At 41.5% G+C, this 17,611-nt stretch overlaps 1 protein-coding gene across 13 annotated transcripts in view; it reads left to right on the top strand.

Moving 5' to 3' along the window:
- The first annotated feature begins 4,506 nt into the window (after positions 1-4,506).
- Positions 4,507-17,611, top strand: part of LCORL (ligand dependent nuclear receptor corepressor like) — a 180,137-nt gene continuing 167,032 nt past the window's right edge. For 3 of the 13 annotated variants that reach the window (XM_061419742.1, XM_061419741.1, XM_061419750.1), the window contains exon 1: positions 4,531-4,687. In XM_061419742.1, coding sequence (XP_061275726.1) covers positions 4,531-4,687 — 157 coding nt within the window. Of the gene's footprint in view, positions 4,688-5,286; positions 5,739-17,611 lie in introns of those variants that run through there. The other 10 variants (XM_061419751.1, XM_061419752.1, XM_061419739.1 and 7 more) reach the window with 7 other exon arrangements.

Raw genomic sequence — 17,611 nt, 5'->3', positions numbered from 1 at the left:
GACCATTAACATTTTGTTAATTAAAATAACATTAATAAAGTTATAATATTATATTAATATAATATTGCTATATTAAAAAAATCCTTTGTGAGTAGCCAGATTTTCAGAGTAGGAGACAATATTGGATGTGATTCCTTCTCTATCCTTGGCTCTATAGATATACCTGCTGCTGTTGCTGCTGCTGCTGCTGCTAAATCACTTCAGATGTGTCCGATTCTGTGCGACTCCATAGACAGCCTCCAACCAGGCTCCTCTGTCCCTGGGATTCTCCAGGCAAGAACACTGGAGTGGATTGCCATTTCCTTCTCCAATGCATGAAAGTGAAAAGTGAAAGCGAAGTCGCTCAGTCGCGTCCAACTCTTTGCAACCTCATGGACGGCAGCCTACCAGGCTCCTCTGTCCATGGGATTTTCCAGGCAAGAGTACTGGAGTGGGGTGCCATTGCCTTCTCTGACAGATATCCCTAACAATTACCAAATCAATCAATAAACAATGGGCATCAACTAAGTGCCTGGAACAGCACTAGATGCTGAAAGTACAAAAGCGAATCAATTAGACTTCTATCATTATGTTCATTGAACTCACACAAAAATCAAGTTATTGGATTGTTATAACATACTCTGTGATACTTGCCATGGAAAAATCTTTGCTCTTCAAAGTCAAGCTGATTTCTAGTCCATGGGGTCATAAAATAGTTGGACACTACTTAACAAGTAAACAACAACAAAAGTTAACTCAATTTGTGTATTTCATTATATATGGCCATTATCTTCCTCTTCTCCCAGAAGTTCTACAGATATGATATTCATTAGTTCTGTTCATTAATACTTATTTCCCCTACTTTGGAGGAACATGGTAGCATTGCATATTCCCTCAGGCAGTAGACTGAAAAGTGGACACAAATTGCTTCCTTCCCTCTTTCCATGCCCTTTTACAACATGTCTTCCTGTTAAGAGGTAGGATCTATGTGCCCATTTTGACACTGGGCTTGGCCATATGATTTGCTTTAGCCAGTAGGCCTGGAGCAAATGTGACCCAAAGTGAAACTTAAAAAGTGCTTGTGCATTGAGGCTTGCTCTCTTGCTGCTCTTAGAACCCTGTGACTACCACCAAGAGAACAAGCCAAGGCTAGCCTCCTGACGATGAGGGATACCTGAACTGATTGCTCTGTTGTCCCAGCTGACAGTTCACCCTCAGAAACAGAGCTGCATTGTTGACAGGTAGCTTTTCACAAACACCTGAGTGAGCCCAGGCTGGGCAAGCAGAATTGTTTGGCTGAGCCTAATGAAAATTGCTATTCCACAGAATCATGAACTAAACAAAGTTGATGTTACAAACTTTTAAGTTTTGAGGTGGTTTGTTATGCCCTATCTGATATATCAACTCCTCTGAAGTTAGGCATAGCCACACGATTTGCTTCACCCAATGAAATATTTTACTTCTGGCAGAAGTCTTTCAGAGCTGGACTCTGCTTTGGTTATCTTTTTTCTTTTGTTATGCTGACTTAGGAACTTTCAGATTGGGGGGTGTCCCATAAACATGGGTCCCTGGGTGGACACAGAACAGTTCCCCCTACCCTCCCCAATACCAAGTTTTGGAGAACATATAGTTTAAGTAAGAAATAAATTTTTATATTAAACCTCTGAGATTTTGGGTTTCTATTATTGGAGCATTACCCAGCCCATCTGATTAACATAGAATTTGGTGCCCAGAAGGAAGTACAGTTATGATAGAAAATCTAAAATATATTCTATGACTTAAAAGCTCAGTGAGTAGTGGCGAGGAAACTGTTGTTAGAGGCTGGGAAGTAGGCAATCCATGTTAGCTGTGGTAAAATATTTTGCTAATACTATTCATGCATGCCACCCATTTGTCCCCTTTTTAAACAGTTATTCTGTTCCTGTCCCACCACTGTATGTTAAGTGCACATGTGTGCATGTGTGTGTGTGTGTGTGTGTGTGTGTGTGTGTAAGCAGAGAAGATAGATACTTTGTCATTTCAGGTCTCTATAACAAGAGACATTTTTTTTTTCCTGTTCTAATACAGGAACTACCAAGCATCACCCAGATATGCTGGACTTTGAGATTAATGCCAGTACTGAATAGAATTTTTGGAGTTTCACTTGTGATAGGAATGAATATATTTTGCAGCATAAGGAGAGTGATATGTAAACTGGTGATTAGAAGGATGGATTGCAGTAATCATTGGTACTGTTCACTAGTAAATTTTGGTTAATTTTCCTTCTGGGCAAATGATAGAATTACACTTTCCTGCTTCCTTCAAGGTAGCATGCCCACATAATCTGCTTTTGTCAATGAAATATGAGTGAAATTTACTTCGATCACTTTTAGAAAGAGCCTGTTTGACATTCATCTTCCTTGAGCCTATCATGCAAATGGGGAAGCTCCAGAGATTGGTTGGAGCCTCCTTAAACCAACTGGTTGCTTGGTGACAATCTCACGGAGTGAAGTTCTCCCACCCCTCCCTTCCTTCTACCAGAAATGAACATACAAATGAACAGGAAATAACTGTTTTGTTGTTATTTTTAAGCCACTAAAACTTCTGGATCCTTTGTTACTGCATCAGTAACTTGCTGCTACTGCTTAGTCGCTTCAGTCTTGTCTGACTCTGTGAGACCCTAAGGACTGCAGCCTTACCAGGCTCCTCTGCCCTTGGGATTCTCTAGGCAAGAGTATTAGAGTGGGTTGCCATGCCCTCCTCCACAGGATCTTCCTGACTCAGGAGGGATTGAACCTGGGTCTCCTGCATTGCACGCAGATTCTTTACCGCTGAGCCACCAGGGAAGCCTTAGTAACCTAGGCTATCCTAACCAATGTAGAGTACTGTGAAAGAGACCAGGAAAGCTACAGAGGTTGATAATTTTGGCGATTACAGTTCCAGTAGAATCCATAACTGAAACCATCCACTGATGACTCCAAAACATCTTCATTCATGATTTCACTTGCTTCTTCAATTGTGTTCATTCTAAAAAAGATGATTATGAGATTTTGAATTTCACTTTTTTTTTTTTTTTAATTTTTGAAAATTTAAAACTGCATCTTTCACTACTGAGGAAGAAGTGATGAGCAGGACTACTTTCTCCTGGGGGCAAGGGTGGGAAGAGAGGTAGATAAGGAAGGATAACCCACAAAATAGGGAGGGTGGAACCGAATTCAGAATTCATAGGTGTTTCCAATAAGAATTAAAACGTGTTTTCCACAGACTTATGCATAAATTCCCAGGAATACACAGTACTTCTCAGCAAACTTGGGGGTCTTGGTTTCGGTTCAGCACCTTGCACATATACAGAAACACATGCACAATCACTGTGGTGCAAAAGTAAAAACTGTCATTGGAGTTCATATTTAATTAAAAGCTTTCTCTGTGTGTGAAGAAATACTTTCTCTAGAGCAGCGCAGAATTTATTCCAAACGTTTAAGTGCTAAATCCGTACCGCGCACTGTACCAGGATTAGGCAAGTGAAAGAAGACACGGAACACAAGACTCAATGGGTTGCTGTCCAGGAGCTTACATTTTGCCGAGCATAAGTTTCTCCTTTTAGAGTTTTTACCCAGCCACATCTAATCCTTGGCCCCGTAAACGATTTCCGGTGAAGTCCCATTTCTTTTCCCTAATTTTACAAATATTCTCGCTTTCTGAGATGTCATCGCCCTGGAAACTGAAGTCACTGTGGGCTCTGTCTTTGGACATTTGGCAGATCTCGGATGCAGCTGAATCACCGGCTTGTTCTTTCCCTACAGTGGCGAGATGACAGTGACCCCAAAAGTTTCCAGCACTTAGAGCATAAACTTAAAGCAGCCCGAACCTTCAAGGGACCCACAACTCTAGCGGCTTCCACTGCCCTTCTATCACGGATCCTAAGGAAGTTAAGGCGGTTGGGTCAGACCCTGCAACACTCGCAGCGCATTGTTCTGGGCGCTAAACCCATAAGCAGCGCAGAACTGAGAAATCTAAGGCCCGGCAGCTATCCCAAGTGTGCAAAGACCGAAAAGTGCCCATCTCTACTGGACTCCAAGCACCGGCATGCATCGCGCCGAAACGGCAATCTCCGCTTAGGAATCCCAGCGCAAAGGGGCCTGGGAAGTGAAGTCTCCGGGAGTCCGGAGTCGCGGTGCGAAGGCAGAAGGAAGGCATTGCTAGTCTGCTCCATTAGCGCGCCGGTTCCTGGCCAAGCTCCGAGCCTCTCTCTGCTGCTCAGGGTTTTCGCGGGCGGCGGGAGCAGTATGGCTTGCTTGAGTAAACTCCGGGGGGAGGGGAGAGAGGGGAGTAGATGGGGAGGCGGGGTCAGCGGAAGCGGCAGGTTGCTTCCTTCTCCTCAGGCTCCCTCCCCGCCTCTCCCAGAGGGAGCGATGGGAGGGGGAGGGAAGGGCAGAGGGAAGGTAGTGTGACACGTGTCAATCAACCCCCCTCCGGGGGGCGCGCGCTCCGGGGCTCGCGCCGAGGGCTCGCGCCCCTGCCTCGTGCCTGCGCCGCTCGTATGTAAATGAGGGCGCGTGACGCGGGACGCAGATGGACAAGGGAAGAGAGAGAATGGCCGCTGCCGCCGCCGCTGCTGCCGCCGCCGCCGCCGCCGCTGCTCAGTGCCGGAGCCCTCGGTGCGCGGCGGAGAGGAGAGGATTCCGGCGGGAACTCGACTCTTGGCGCCACCGCCTCATGCACTGTGTAGGTAAGAGAGACACGGGCCGGAGCCCCGGCTCCGCGCGGCGACGAGTGCCGCAGCCCGAGGAGTTTGTGGCTGAGCGGTTTAGTTGAATCTTCCTTTCGGGTCAGTTCAATGGGGGAGCGAGATGGGAGCGGCGGCGGCGCGGCGGCTCCGGCGCTCGCCTTTTGTCTGGGGGCTCCTCGCCCGGCGCGGTCCGCGCTCATTCTCCACCTTAGCTCTTGGGCTCCCCTGGAACTGTTAGTTCGGACCCGCTCGCCGAGCCCCCGAGGAAACGGCTCGCTTGCGCTCTCCCCGAAACTCGTCGGCGCCCCTCGCAGCTCACCGTCAGCCCTGTCAATAGGGAGGAAGCGGGCCGGCGGGTCGGCGCCCGGGCGGAGGGGAGCCGGCGGGCAGAGCCGTCGGGAGGAAGGCGGGCAGGTCCGCGCCCCCGCCGGGCGCACACACACCCCCTTCTGCCGCCGTGGGCAGGGCGGGCGGGTGGACGCGGCCGGGCTCCGGGGACGAGGACCTGAGCGACCCTCGGGCGCTCGCGGGGCTGGTGCCTAGGGTGGGCCCGCTGGGGGCGAGGGGCGGCGGGGGCGTCGCCCAAGGGGCGGGGGCGCCCAACTCTGCCCTCTCGTGCTCGGCGGTGGCGGCGCGGTGTGTACCCCTTTAAGAAGGAGCCGCTCGAGCGCTGACGGTTGGGATTTGAAGTTCTTCCTCCCTCTTTGGAAGTCTGGACTGAGAGGGGGTGTTGCCATGGCGACGGCAACACCCCCCCCCCCCCGCCCCCTTCTCCTCACGGACGCCCCGATGACTCGGGTCCTCTTTTACTGTCATGTGATGGACCCTTCCTCGCACAGACATGCACATCGCTCTCCCCACCTCGCATCCCCTTCTGCAATTTCGTCTTCCCTTTTGGTTGGGTGGGAATCTTTTTGCTTCAAACTTCTGGGCTCCAGACTGTCATTCTGCGGGTTCCTCGGGGGTGGCGTGAGGTGGTGGGATCTCGCCGCCTTGCCGCCGTGGCTTTTTTGTCTGAGTGAGACGTGTACGTGGAGCTGTTATTCAGCAGGTTGGTTGAGTGGGCACCGAGGGGATAACGCGGGTTGTGGGATGGGGTGTGTTGTGTTTGTTTTGGCGGGGGTTGATGGGTAGGAGAGTATGAGAAGAGGTGAAGGGAAGGTTGCATTGTCTAAGGAGTGGATAGTGGCAAGCAGCTTGATAAACTGGCGATTAAACCTTGGCTTTGGGAGTTGGGTAAGAAACCTTAGTGCCCTAAGAAAACAACTACCTTGTTTCCATCTGTTCTTGCGCCACCTCGCACCCCTTTCCCTCCCCCCACTCCCCTCAGATTTATTTAGTTAGCGCTTGAAGATCTTTCTTTTTTTCAGTAGTGGAAAGGAGATCGTGGTAAGAAACTAGTACAACTTAACTCAGAAATGTGCACTGCCGAGTTCGGTGGGTATAGGAAACCATACGAGAAGGAAGGTTGCTCTGATTAGGGACGTTTATGTTTAAGCAAGTCACAGTTTTACCCTTTATATGTTTTGTTGTTATCTAAGGAAACGTTCTAGGAAATAGCTTTAGTCAAGTAGTCATAAGTGATTTTGCTTTAAAAAATGTGAAAAAGAACCTCATCGTATTTTTATGTAAAATTTTAAGCCAAGTGTTGCTAATGCCTCTCGAATACAAAATGGACCCTGTTTTTATAATTGCTTATGTAAAGATCTCTTCCACTGACAACCTGTTTGAAAACTATTGAGTTGTTCAGTTAGAGTCAGGCAGGATGATAGCATTGTAATACTGGCTCGAGATACTGTGTTAAGTTTTGCCGAGGCACACAGTTATTTGACGAAGTCTTTGGACAATTTTTATATTTTAGAATACTTTGGCTTTTTGTTTTTTCTCATCTTGCTTGTTTAGTTGCATTAAGTAATCACTTTGTCTCACAAAAATATGTTTTTGAAAAATAGTCGAATTTTTGTTAAACGCAAAATTAATTGGATTTGATGGAAAAGGGAAACAGGATATCTTTCTGTCTTACCTACTTGGATACTCTAGTAGCATTAGAAGACGTTGAAAATTGAGTTAATGGTGTGTGTTTAATATGTAGTCACTATATTCACTTGTACGATCTTTGAAAGGAATTCCCCCCCCCCGCCCCCAAGCCCTAACTATATTTGAGAATTACTTCCCACATCCCAGTCCTACTCAGGAGACCTAGGAAGATCCACCTCCTACTTATAAACAATAAAACTCTTAAGTAGGGTAAACACTGGTTGATTGGATTTTTTCAGTAGTCTCTGTGTGAAGCACCTATTCATAGTATGAATTGAAATTGAATGTATTTGTGTAACTTTTAAGTTGCGTTTTGCTATTTGTAAACATGTTTGCAAAGAAACTGTATTCTTTTTACCGTGCCTGTGTGTATGTGTGTGAATATGTGTACTTCCATATTGAATATTTAGTGCTCTTATTGACATTTTATAAAATATTTTGTCTGCCTTTGGGGAAGAAAATGATCTACAAGTTTTTTTTTTAAATGAGGTATGAAAATTGTAAGCAGTGTTTCAAGGCTATACAGCAAATTAGTATTGAATTAATAGTGAAATTTTAAAATCTCAGTTCTTAGCCTAAATCTTTAATCTTTTTTCATTTTTTAAATAACATATTAATGTTTTAATTTTATGGGCAAAAAGTCCATTTTACTTGTCACAACTGCTTGTAGTTAGCTAAGATGTTTAATTCTTGATATGGAAAATATCATTTACCTTTCTCTATTTGTGGAGCTCATCTCTTTATGTTAGATTTATGGCTACTCTGTGATTTAATCCTAGTATTTCTTTTTTTAGAATTGAGGAGTTGTTCTGTAAGCTCTGTGTCACAGTATCATTATTTACAATGTGGTGCTTTTTACAATTTGATTTTTTTTTCCTGCAATCCTGTACTGTGCTAACTTTCGAGAAGGTTCATCTAACAAATATTTGAGTGCTTGTTGGATATAATTAGTAGTATTTGATCCCTGGGTCGGGAAGATCCCCTGGAGAAGGAAATGGCAACCCACTCCAGTATTCTTGCCTGGAGAATCCCATGGACCGTGGAGCCTGGTAGGTTACAGTCTGCGGGATCGCAAAGAGTTGGACACGACTGAGTGACATCACTTCACTTCACTCAGCATGATATTGAGTGATAATAGATATAGACCTGGATTGTATGAAATACATAATTAGTATCTGATAAGTCATAAAATTTAAAGCAAAGTCTAGGATAAAAGAAACGCATTAATATATTTTTAAACTTTATCAGGACTTGTATAGTCTATTAGGATATTTGATCTGGGAAATGCAAGTTTTTTGTTTTAACTTTTAATTTTGATATAATCTCAAATTTACAAGAAAAGTTGGAAGAATAGTACAAGGGACTCCTCTATATCCTTCCCCACATTCAGCAAATGTATTACATTTTGAAGTATTTGCTTTATCATTCTTGCCCTGTATTTATCTATATCTTTTTTTTTCTGGACCATTCAAAGGGTGATTTGGAGACATGATGCCTCTTTATCCCTAAATTCTTCAGTTATACTTCCTAAAACCAAGGACATTGTCTTGCCTAACCATAGTATAGTTATTAAAACCAGGTAATATAACATTGACATACTTTAATATTACTGAATTCATAATTCATGTTCGTTTTATCAATTTTATTTTATAGCTTTTCCCCCCAGCGAGGATCATACATTGCATTTGGTTGTCACATTTCTTTAGTCTCTTTAAATCTGGAACATTTCCTCAGCCTTTCCTGTATTTCTTGACCTTGACATTTTTGAAAAAGTACAGGACAGTTATTTTGTCGAATGTCCCTCAATTTGAATTTGTCTGTTGTTTCCTCATGATTAGATTGGTTATGCATTTTTGGCAGGAATATCTTCTGTCCTTCTTAATACCTTGTATATTAGGTTCATGATGTTGGTTTGTCCCAACGTTGGTGATGGTACCTTTGAAAGTTTGGTTTATGTGGTATTCTCTGTATTTCTCCCTAAAAGTTACTGTTTGTCCTTTTGTAATTAATATGTAATTGATGGGACAATACTTTGAAGAATAGGATATTTACATAGTCTCATAAAACTTACCCACAAGTTTTAACATCCATTCATGACTTTTTGTTCTGTGGCTAGTAGTTGATACTCTGTCATAAAGCAGTCTTTCCTCTCTTCCTTTATTTTGTTATTTTCATTAGAATGAACTCATTGATTCTTAACTTTATTCAGTGGTTAAATCCATTGCTGTCATTATTTTGATTTCCAGGTTGTCCTAGGTTTGGCCAGTGGGAGCCTCATCAAGCTGGTTCCGGTGTTTTTTGACAAACCATGTGTTTCCCCAATCCCTCCCTACCCAGTGATTATTTTTGAGCACTTCTTTCTTCCCAAGCAAAATATTCCAGGTTTATCTTGGATTTTACCTGTCCCAGCCCTGACATCAGCCATTTTTCCAAGGAGTCTTAGATTCTTTTTAGTGGAAAATAGATTTAGATACGAAAATGTGAACAGGAGGTGTCAGGACTGTTGTTAAGCCCTGTTTCATGGTACAGAAGTTAATCATCAGTGTAATTGATTTCCTTAAGGTTACAACAGTAAAACAATGAAGATTTGATTAGAATTAGTCTATAAACTCCAGCATATTTCCAACATAGCATCATTGTCCCAGTAGAAGTAGTTTTCTAGCAGCCACATTTAAAAGGCATGTTTGAGTTAGCCCAGTATATTAAAAATATTTAAAATTAACCCATATAAAACTGTTGAATTAGTTTACATTATTTTTAAAATATTAAGTCTTTGAAATCAGTTATTATATCTCAAGTTGGACTGGCTACATTTCAGATGCTTAGTAGCCTCTTGCAGCAAATGGCTACCACATTGAACAGCGCAGTTTTATAATGAGTGACTCCAGCAAAGTCTTGATTACCTGAATACCACACTTATTCACTTCTGTTGAATAAGTGATACTAACCAAACTGATAGCTTTCCCCAAATCTTTTATTCCCCATGTCTTTTGTTTGAATACTGTAATATAGCAAATGGGAATATAGATCTTGGAACTAGACTATCTTGTGTTTGAATTCTGTTAACCACCTACCAGTTACCACCTACAAGTTACTTAATCTCTCTGTACGTCAGTCCCTTACCTATAAATTGAAGATAATAAAAGTTGTTTGAAAATTAATTGTGTTGATATCTGTTAATATGTCTGCCATAGAAAGCATGCCTTAAACTGCCTATTATTGTTATTGAATTATACAGGTTATTAGCAGTTTTGAGCTTTAGGTTTTTGCCAATGGATTCTTTCTGGTGGGAATGCCAATGAACAATGAAAAGATCCTGAGTCATGTTAAAGAAGAAGATAGTAAGGGCTTAAAAGATCTATATTCCAGGATATTCTTGAGCCATAGTCATGGAGTTTAAGAATCACAGTATAGTCACTTGGCTTGGTCTTTGCTTTTTATATGTAAGGAGAGCAAAAGACGTTTCATGCCATTCTACATTCTAAGGGATATTTTGGCTTCGTAGTAACTGAATACAAGAAATTAGTTAAAATTCATTTGAAAAAGCCTACTACCGTACTAGATCATATTGAACTCTTTGTTGTTACCTACTCGCTGTACTCTTCCTGTTAACCATGTCACTGTCTTTGAGCTCTGCACTCAGCAAGTGTTTGCAGAGTAAACTTTCTTCCAAACTACCTGCTCCCAACCATAATCAGGGTCAGAAGATATTATCTTCCTCTACTTTTAACCTCTGAAGAGATTACAGAGCACTTCATAGAGCTGTAACACTTAACGTGTCCGACTCTTTGCGACCCCCAAGGACTCTAGTAGCCTATCAGGCTCCTCCGTCCATGGGATTTTCGGGCAAGAGTGCTGGAGTGGATTGCCATTTCCTTCTCCAGGGGATCTTTCCGACCCAGGAATCGAACCCGGGTCTCCCGCATTGCGGGCAGACGCTTTACCGTCTGAGCCGTCAGGGAAGCCTCAAAGATGGGATAGTCCAGGGAAATAGAGTTCTACATAATCAGCTTGAAAGTTCTTTCTGGGTGCTTCTTTTTCTTCTACTCCTTTGTTTTTCCACTAACGTCTGCTTCATCTTGTCACTATTGCTGTGTAAATCCCAGAAGAGAAGATTTATGTAGAAATCTGGATTTGATGAGAACTGGTATGAATGGGTCAACTACCCAAAAACTTAGACCCTAAAACTATTGTTTCAAATAGCATTTATTTTATTCATTAAAAAAGATGTGAATTATACCACTATCTAATATATATCAGGCAAGTGGAATCTGTGATGATCATGAGTAGTTGGGTGGTGAAGACACATATCCAAATTTCTCTGTAAAATAGGCTTACTGTGAATTTTGCATGTAAAATTTGAAATTCTGTATACTCTTCAATTGTATACCTGGAAGTTTTGCCATCCTTGGTTTCAAACAATATATGAATTTTATGTATTTGCAGATGTTAGAAACAGGCTGTGTGTCAGTGTGAGCATACCATACATATCCTCCTTTCTCTGTGGGCTTGCTGTCTCTTCCTGTCCATGCTACTTCCCTTAGCTGGCTACATGTGTGTACCCCTCTCCCTGTTTGGGTGGGTACTGTGGTAAGTTCCTATTATGTCACCATAAGTAGCTATTATGTATTCTCCATGCTCCTCTGACTTATCTTTCAATCCTGGTCTTTATTTTTTCTACCACAATGCAGTCTTGGCAGGAGCATCAAAGGCATGTAAATTTTTGGATATACAATTTTTCTTTCTTTTTGGTTATTCCAGTTTTTCCAATTATATGTTATTAAGGTTTAGAGTTCCTTTTTCCTTTGGCTAATATTCCTTCTTTGTGTGTGTGTTTTTGTGTGTTTTATTCACCACAGAATATAGGAAAGACAATGTGAATAGGCCCAGACCAACCTACTACTGCCATTAGGAAACTAATTAAGGTAACAAAATAATGCCATATTTGTATTTGAAGAATGCTGCTTTGCTCTTAAAGCTAAATAAAAATTTGTTTTGAGACTTCTTATGTTTTCTAGAAAACAACTTACAACTTACTTTTCTATATCTTCTTAATAGTTTTCCCACTCATTGGCAACAGTCCTATTCTGCTTATATTTGCTTCTTTGTTTTTCTTTGTTCTTTACCTTAATCTATTACTAAGTTATTGCTATTTTCTTTACAATATCCTTTTGAATTTTGTTTTTTCTGATGAAGTCAAACACTTGGGCAGGTTCAGATGAGAGTCTAGTTTATGCCAGTAGCTGCATAGCTGATTTACTGTCCTTCACCGTAGCTTACAGCCTATATTAAATCATTATTTGGAATAACTACTTTGATTTTTGTAGTTTAAAAAGCAGTGGTATCTCCCATGTGTCTTTTTTCATCAAATGCAAGTTAGTTGATCATAGTCCATCAGACTTCTTTCCTGTTTGGCTCACTTCTTCTTTAGACAGCCCAGCCACTTACATTGATTTTTACTTCTGGTTTGTACACGTTGCCCCAAATTCTTGAGTATATTATTAATCATAACAGCCACCCTGCATCCTCAGTCACCTTTAAAATTCAGTTGTATCTTAGAGTCTTTTCTAAAGCATTTATTGAAAAACAAGTTTGAGATCTTTCTCTGTTAATTTCAAACTGATTAGTTCATTTCTGATGGCTGTATGTAAGGTGTGTATGTAGGAAAATAACTTTGTCCAGTAGTCTTCATATTTAAATAGTAAACTAGGAAACAGTTTAGGGACAAAGAGCTAAGTCTGCAAATGGTAAAAAGGATTAAGAATTGAAAAAACACAGTTCCTTATTAGCTTCTACCACTGGTCCCAGATAGGAAAAGGAGTACGTCAAGGCTGTATTTTGTCACCCTGCTTATTTAACTTAGATGCAGAGTACATCATGAGAAATGCGGGGCTGAAAGAAGCAGAAGCTGGAATCAAGATTGCCGGGAGAAATATCAATAACCTCAGATATGCAGATGACACCACCCTTACTGCAGAAGGTGAAGAGGAACTAAAAAGCCTCTTGATGAAAGTGAAAGAGGGGAGTGAAAAAGTTGGCTTAAAGCTCAACATTTAGAAAACTAAGATCATGGCATCTGGTCCCATCACTTCTTGGGAAATAAATGGGGAAACAGTGACTGACTTTATTTTTGGGGGCTCCAAAATCACTGCAGATGGTGACTGCAGCCATGAGATTAAAAGATACTTGCTCCTTGGAAGGAAAGTTGTGACCAACCTGGACAGCATTGTAAAAAGCAGAGACATTACTTTGTTAGCAAAGGTCCGTCCAGTCAAGGCTATGGTTTTTCCAGTGGTCATGAATAGATGTGAGAGTTGGACTATAAAGAAAGCTGAGCACTGAATAATTGATGCTTTTGAATTGTGGTGTTGGAGAAGACTCTTGAGAGTCCCTTGGACTGCAAGGAGATCCAACCAGTCCATCCTAAAGGAGATCAGTCCTGAGTGTTCATTCAAAGGACTGATGTTGAAGCTGAAACTCCAATACTTTGGCCACCTGTTGAGAAGAGCTGACTCGTTTGAAAAGACCCTGATGCTGGGAAAGATTGAGGGCAGGAGAAGAAAAGGACAATAGAGGATGAGATGATTGGATGGCATCACTGACTCAATGGCCGTGTTTGGGTAAACTCTGGGAGTTGGTGATGGACAGGGAAGTCTGGCGTGCTGCGGTTCATGGGGTTGCAAAGAGTTGACCATGACTGAGCGACTGAACTGAACTGAACTGTAGCTAAAGCTCCAATATTTTGGCCACCCGATGGGAAGAGCCAATTCATCGGGGACGATTGAGGGCAGGAGAAGAAGAGGGCGACAGAGGATGAGATGGTTGTTGCATCATCAGCTAAATGGACATGAGTTTGAGCAAAGTCCGGGAGATAGTGAAGGACAGGGAAGCCTGGCGTACTGCAGTCATGGCGTCGCAAAGAGTTGGATGCAACTAAGTGACTGAACAAGTTAAAACCTTAGGCACAAGTCATTTTACTTTTCACAGATAGAAATCTGTGAAACTAGGATAGTATCTGTCCTTAAAGGTTCTCTATTTTTGGTTTTTATGAAAAGTAATTACTATTACTGCTGTAATACTTATGTAGTAGTGGTTTCTGGACTAACATATAAATTAAGGAATTATCAGCATAAAGATGACATGTAAATCTGTGGAAATGAATGAGACCACCTAAGGGCAAGAGATAGTATTACTAGAGGGGAGTAGAGTACTTGGTACCACATCTTAAAGAATCTTAACACTCTTTGGATGGTGGAAGAGGAGTCTCAAAGTAAGACCACTGGACTTTTACACTGTAAAGTAAAACTGTTGGCTGAGTACAAAAACCAGGAGAGATGGCATTACCAAATCTAAGAGGAGAGAAGAGTGTTACAATAAGGAGAGATTGTTATATGTTGATGAGATGTCAAATACCATTAAACAGGGAAGTGTACATTGTTTTTGGCAGCATGGAAGTACTTGGTGACCTTGACTGGATAAATTTAAGCAGAATGGTGGGAATGGAAGCTGTATTGTAATAGGTTAGAATGTATTTAAGATTAATGTAAGAGGAGAAAACATTTGAGAAGGTACATTTTGAGGGAGAACATAATGAATGGAGCAGTAATTGGAAGGGAGTTGCTGATGGACAGGGAAACATGGCGTGTTGCATTCCACGGGGTTGCAAAAAGTCAGACACGACTGAGCTACTGATCTGAACTGGGCTTAAGGGATGTTTGTTTCATAGATAGAAAATAAGTTGGAGAATACTTTTCTGAATTGATAATATCCATGATTGCTTTATATGTTAATTTAAGCTGAGACTTGATAGCTACAAAATATTGAGAAATAATTAAATAAATAGACTTGGTTTGAATCATTGAATGTGAACTCTTGTTTTTCCTTCGAAACATATTTTCCTAAGTAAGTTCATCAACTTAATATATGTAGTATTAGTGTGTTACGCATTTTAAAAGAAAGATTTTTTTCCCAGTTAGTTTACTGTTGTCAGTCATCGAATATCTTGAGTCCTACTGTGTGTCAGTTAATTGGAGTGTAATTCTATGATTCTTTCTAAACTAGGTTCTGAATTGGAAATAGACTGAAAAATAAAGAATCAAAATGTTAGCTTTTTAGACAGTAAGGTTGTATTAAAGAACCTGGCTTGTAACTGAGGCCAAAATAAAGACAGTATCACTCTGAATTGAACTTGCCAACCTATCAAAGACAAAGCAGCTGGAGCTGCAGGCCTCTTCTAATAAACAAGGAAGCTTTACTACCTGTTACCTATGGTTTGTTGTTGATACATTGGACCATCTAGGCAGGATGAGTGGTAGGCTTGGACATGCATGAAAAATGACCTTTAAAACATTAATCCATTCTGCTAGGAACAACTATCAGGATGCTGCCAATACTAGTCATTTTTCTTTGCTTTGGTAGGATGAATAAGGTGTAGAAAAAAGGGCAAAAGCTCCTTCAAGAATACTTCCTCCTAAAGTATTGGGAGAGGTGGGAATTGTGAGTTGGGTAAAAAGACTAACTACTACATTTGCTTTTAAAGATTCACAGTTATGAGGGATGTAAAGTATTAGAGTTGGCATAATATAATGGAAAGACAGAGCAATTAATTTGATTTGAAGAATCTGAAATGACTATACTTAAAAGGATTGACTGAAAGTAAGGGTTACAGACTTTTTTTGTAAAGGGCTAGATGTAAACATTTAGTCCTGGTGAGCCATATGGTCTTTATTGCAACTACTCAACTCTTCTGTTCTAGTGCAAAGTTCAGTTCAGTTCAGTCGCTCAGTAAAGTCTGACTCTTTGCTACCCCATGGACTGCAGCACTCCAGGCCTCCCTGTCCACCAACTCCTGGAGTTTACTCATACTCATGTCCATTGAGTCGGTGATGACATCCAAACATCTCTTCCTCTGTGTCCCCTTCTCATCCTGCCTTCAATTTTTCCCAGCATCAGGGTCATTTCAAATGAGTCAGCTGTTCATATAAGGTGGCCAAAGTATTGGAGTTTCAGCTTCAACATCAGTCCTTCAAATGAACACTCAGGACTGATCTTTAGGATAAACTGGTTGGATCTCCTTGCAGTCCAAGGGACTCTCAAGAGTCTTCTCCAACACCACAGTTCAAAAGCTTATAGTCCAACTCTCACATCCGTACATGACTACTGGAAAAACCATAACCTTGACTAGACAGACCTTTGTTGACAGAGTAATGTCTCTGCTTTTTAATATGCTGTCCAGGTTGGTCATAACTTTCCTTCCAAGGAGCAAGTATCTTTTAATTTCATGGCTGCAGTCACCATCTGCAGTGATTTTGGAGCCCCCAAAAATAAAAAGTCTGACACTGTTTCCCTATCTATTTGCCATGAAGTGATGGGACTGTATGCCATGATCTTAGTTTTCTCAATGTTGAGCTTTAAGACAACTTTTTCACTCTCCTCTTTCACTTTCATCAAGAGGCTTTTTAGTTCTTCACTTTCTGCCATAAGGGTGGTGTCGTTTGCATATCTGAGGTTATTGATATTTCTCCCACCAATCTTGATTCCAGCTTGTGCTTCTTCCAGCCCAGCATTTCTCATAATGTACTCTGCATCTAAGTTAAATAAGCAGGGTGACAGTATACAGCCTTGACGTACTCCTTTTCCTATTTGGAACCAGTCTGTTGTTCCATGTCCAGTTCTAACTGTTGCTTCCTGACCTGCATACAGATTTCTCAAGAGGCAGGTCAGGTGGTCTGGTATTCCCATCTGTTTCAGGATTTTCCACAGTTTATTGTGATCCACACAGTCAAAGGCTTTGGCATAGTCAATAAAGCAGAAATAGATGTTTTTCTGGAACTCTCTGGCTTTTTCGATGATCCAGCATATGTTGGCAATTTGATCTCTGGTTCCTCTGCCTTTTCTAAAACCAGCTTGAACATCTGGAAATTCATGGTTGACGTATAGCTGAAGCCTGGCTTGGAGAATTTTGAGCATTACTTTACTAGCGTGTGAGATCAGTGCTATTGTGCAGTAGTTTGAGCATTGTTTGGCATTGCCTTTCTTTGGGATTGGAATGAAAACTGACCTTTTCCAGTCCTATGGCCACTGCTGACTTTTCCAAATTTGCTGGCATATTGAGTGCAGCACTTTCACAGCATCATCGTTCAGGATTTGAAATAGCTCAGCTGGAATTCCATCACCTCCACTAGCTTTGTTTGTGGTGAAGCTTCCGGAGGCCCACTTGACTTTGGACTCCAGGATGTCTGGCTCTAGGTGAGTGATCACACCATCATGATTATCTGGGTTGTGAAGATCCTTTTTGTACAGTTCTTCTGTGTATTCTTGCCACCCCTTCTTAATATCTTCTGCTTCTGTTAGGTCCTTACCATTTCCGTCCTTTATTGAGCCCATCTTTGCATGAAATGTTCCCTTGTTATCTCTAATTTTCTTGAAGAGATCTCTAGTCTTCCCATTCTGTTGTTTTCCTCTATTTCTTCGCACTGATCACTGAGGAAGGCTTTCTTATCTCTCCTTGCTATTCTTTGGAACTCTACATTCAAATGGGTATAGCTTTCCTTTTCTCCTTTGCTTTTTGCTTCTCTTCTTTTCACAGCTATTTGTAAGGCCTCCTCAGACAAACATTTTGCATTTTTGCATATCTTTTTCTTGGGGATGGTCTTGATCCCTATCTTCTGTACAATGTCACGAACCGCCGTCCATGTTTCATCAAGCACTCTATCAGATCTAGTCCCTTAAATCTATTGCTCACTTCCACTGTATAATCCTAAGGGATTTGATTTAGGTCATACATGAATGGTCTAGTGATTTTCCCTACTTTCTTCAATTTAAGTCTGAATTTGGCAATAAGGAGTTCATGATCTGAGCCACAGTCAGCTCCTGGTCTTGTTTTTG

This window comes from Bos javanicus, chromosome 6 (genome assembly GCF_032452875.1).
Source record: "Bos javanicus breed banteng chromosome 6, ARS-OSU_banteng_1.0, whole genome shotgun sequence".
In the NCBI taxonomy this organism is placed as follows: Eukaryota; Metazoa; Chordata; class Mammalia; order Artiodactyla; family Bovidae; genus Bos; species Bos javanicus.
The sequence above is the reverse complement of the archived record's forward strand: the minus strand, read 5'-3'. Positions and strand labels throughout refer to the sequence as shown.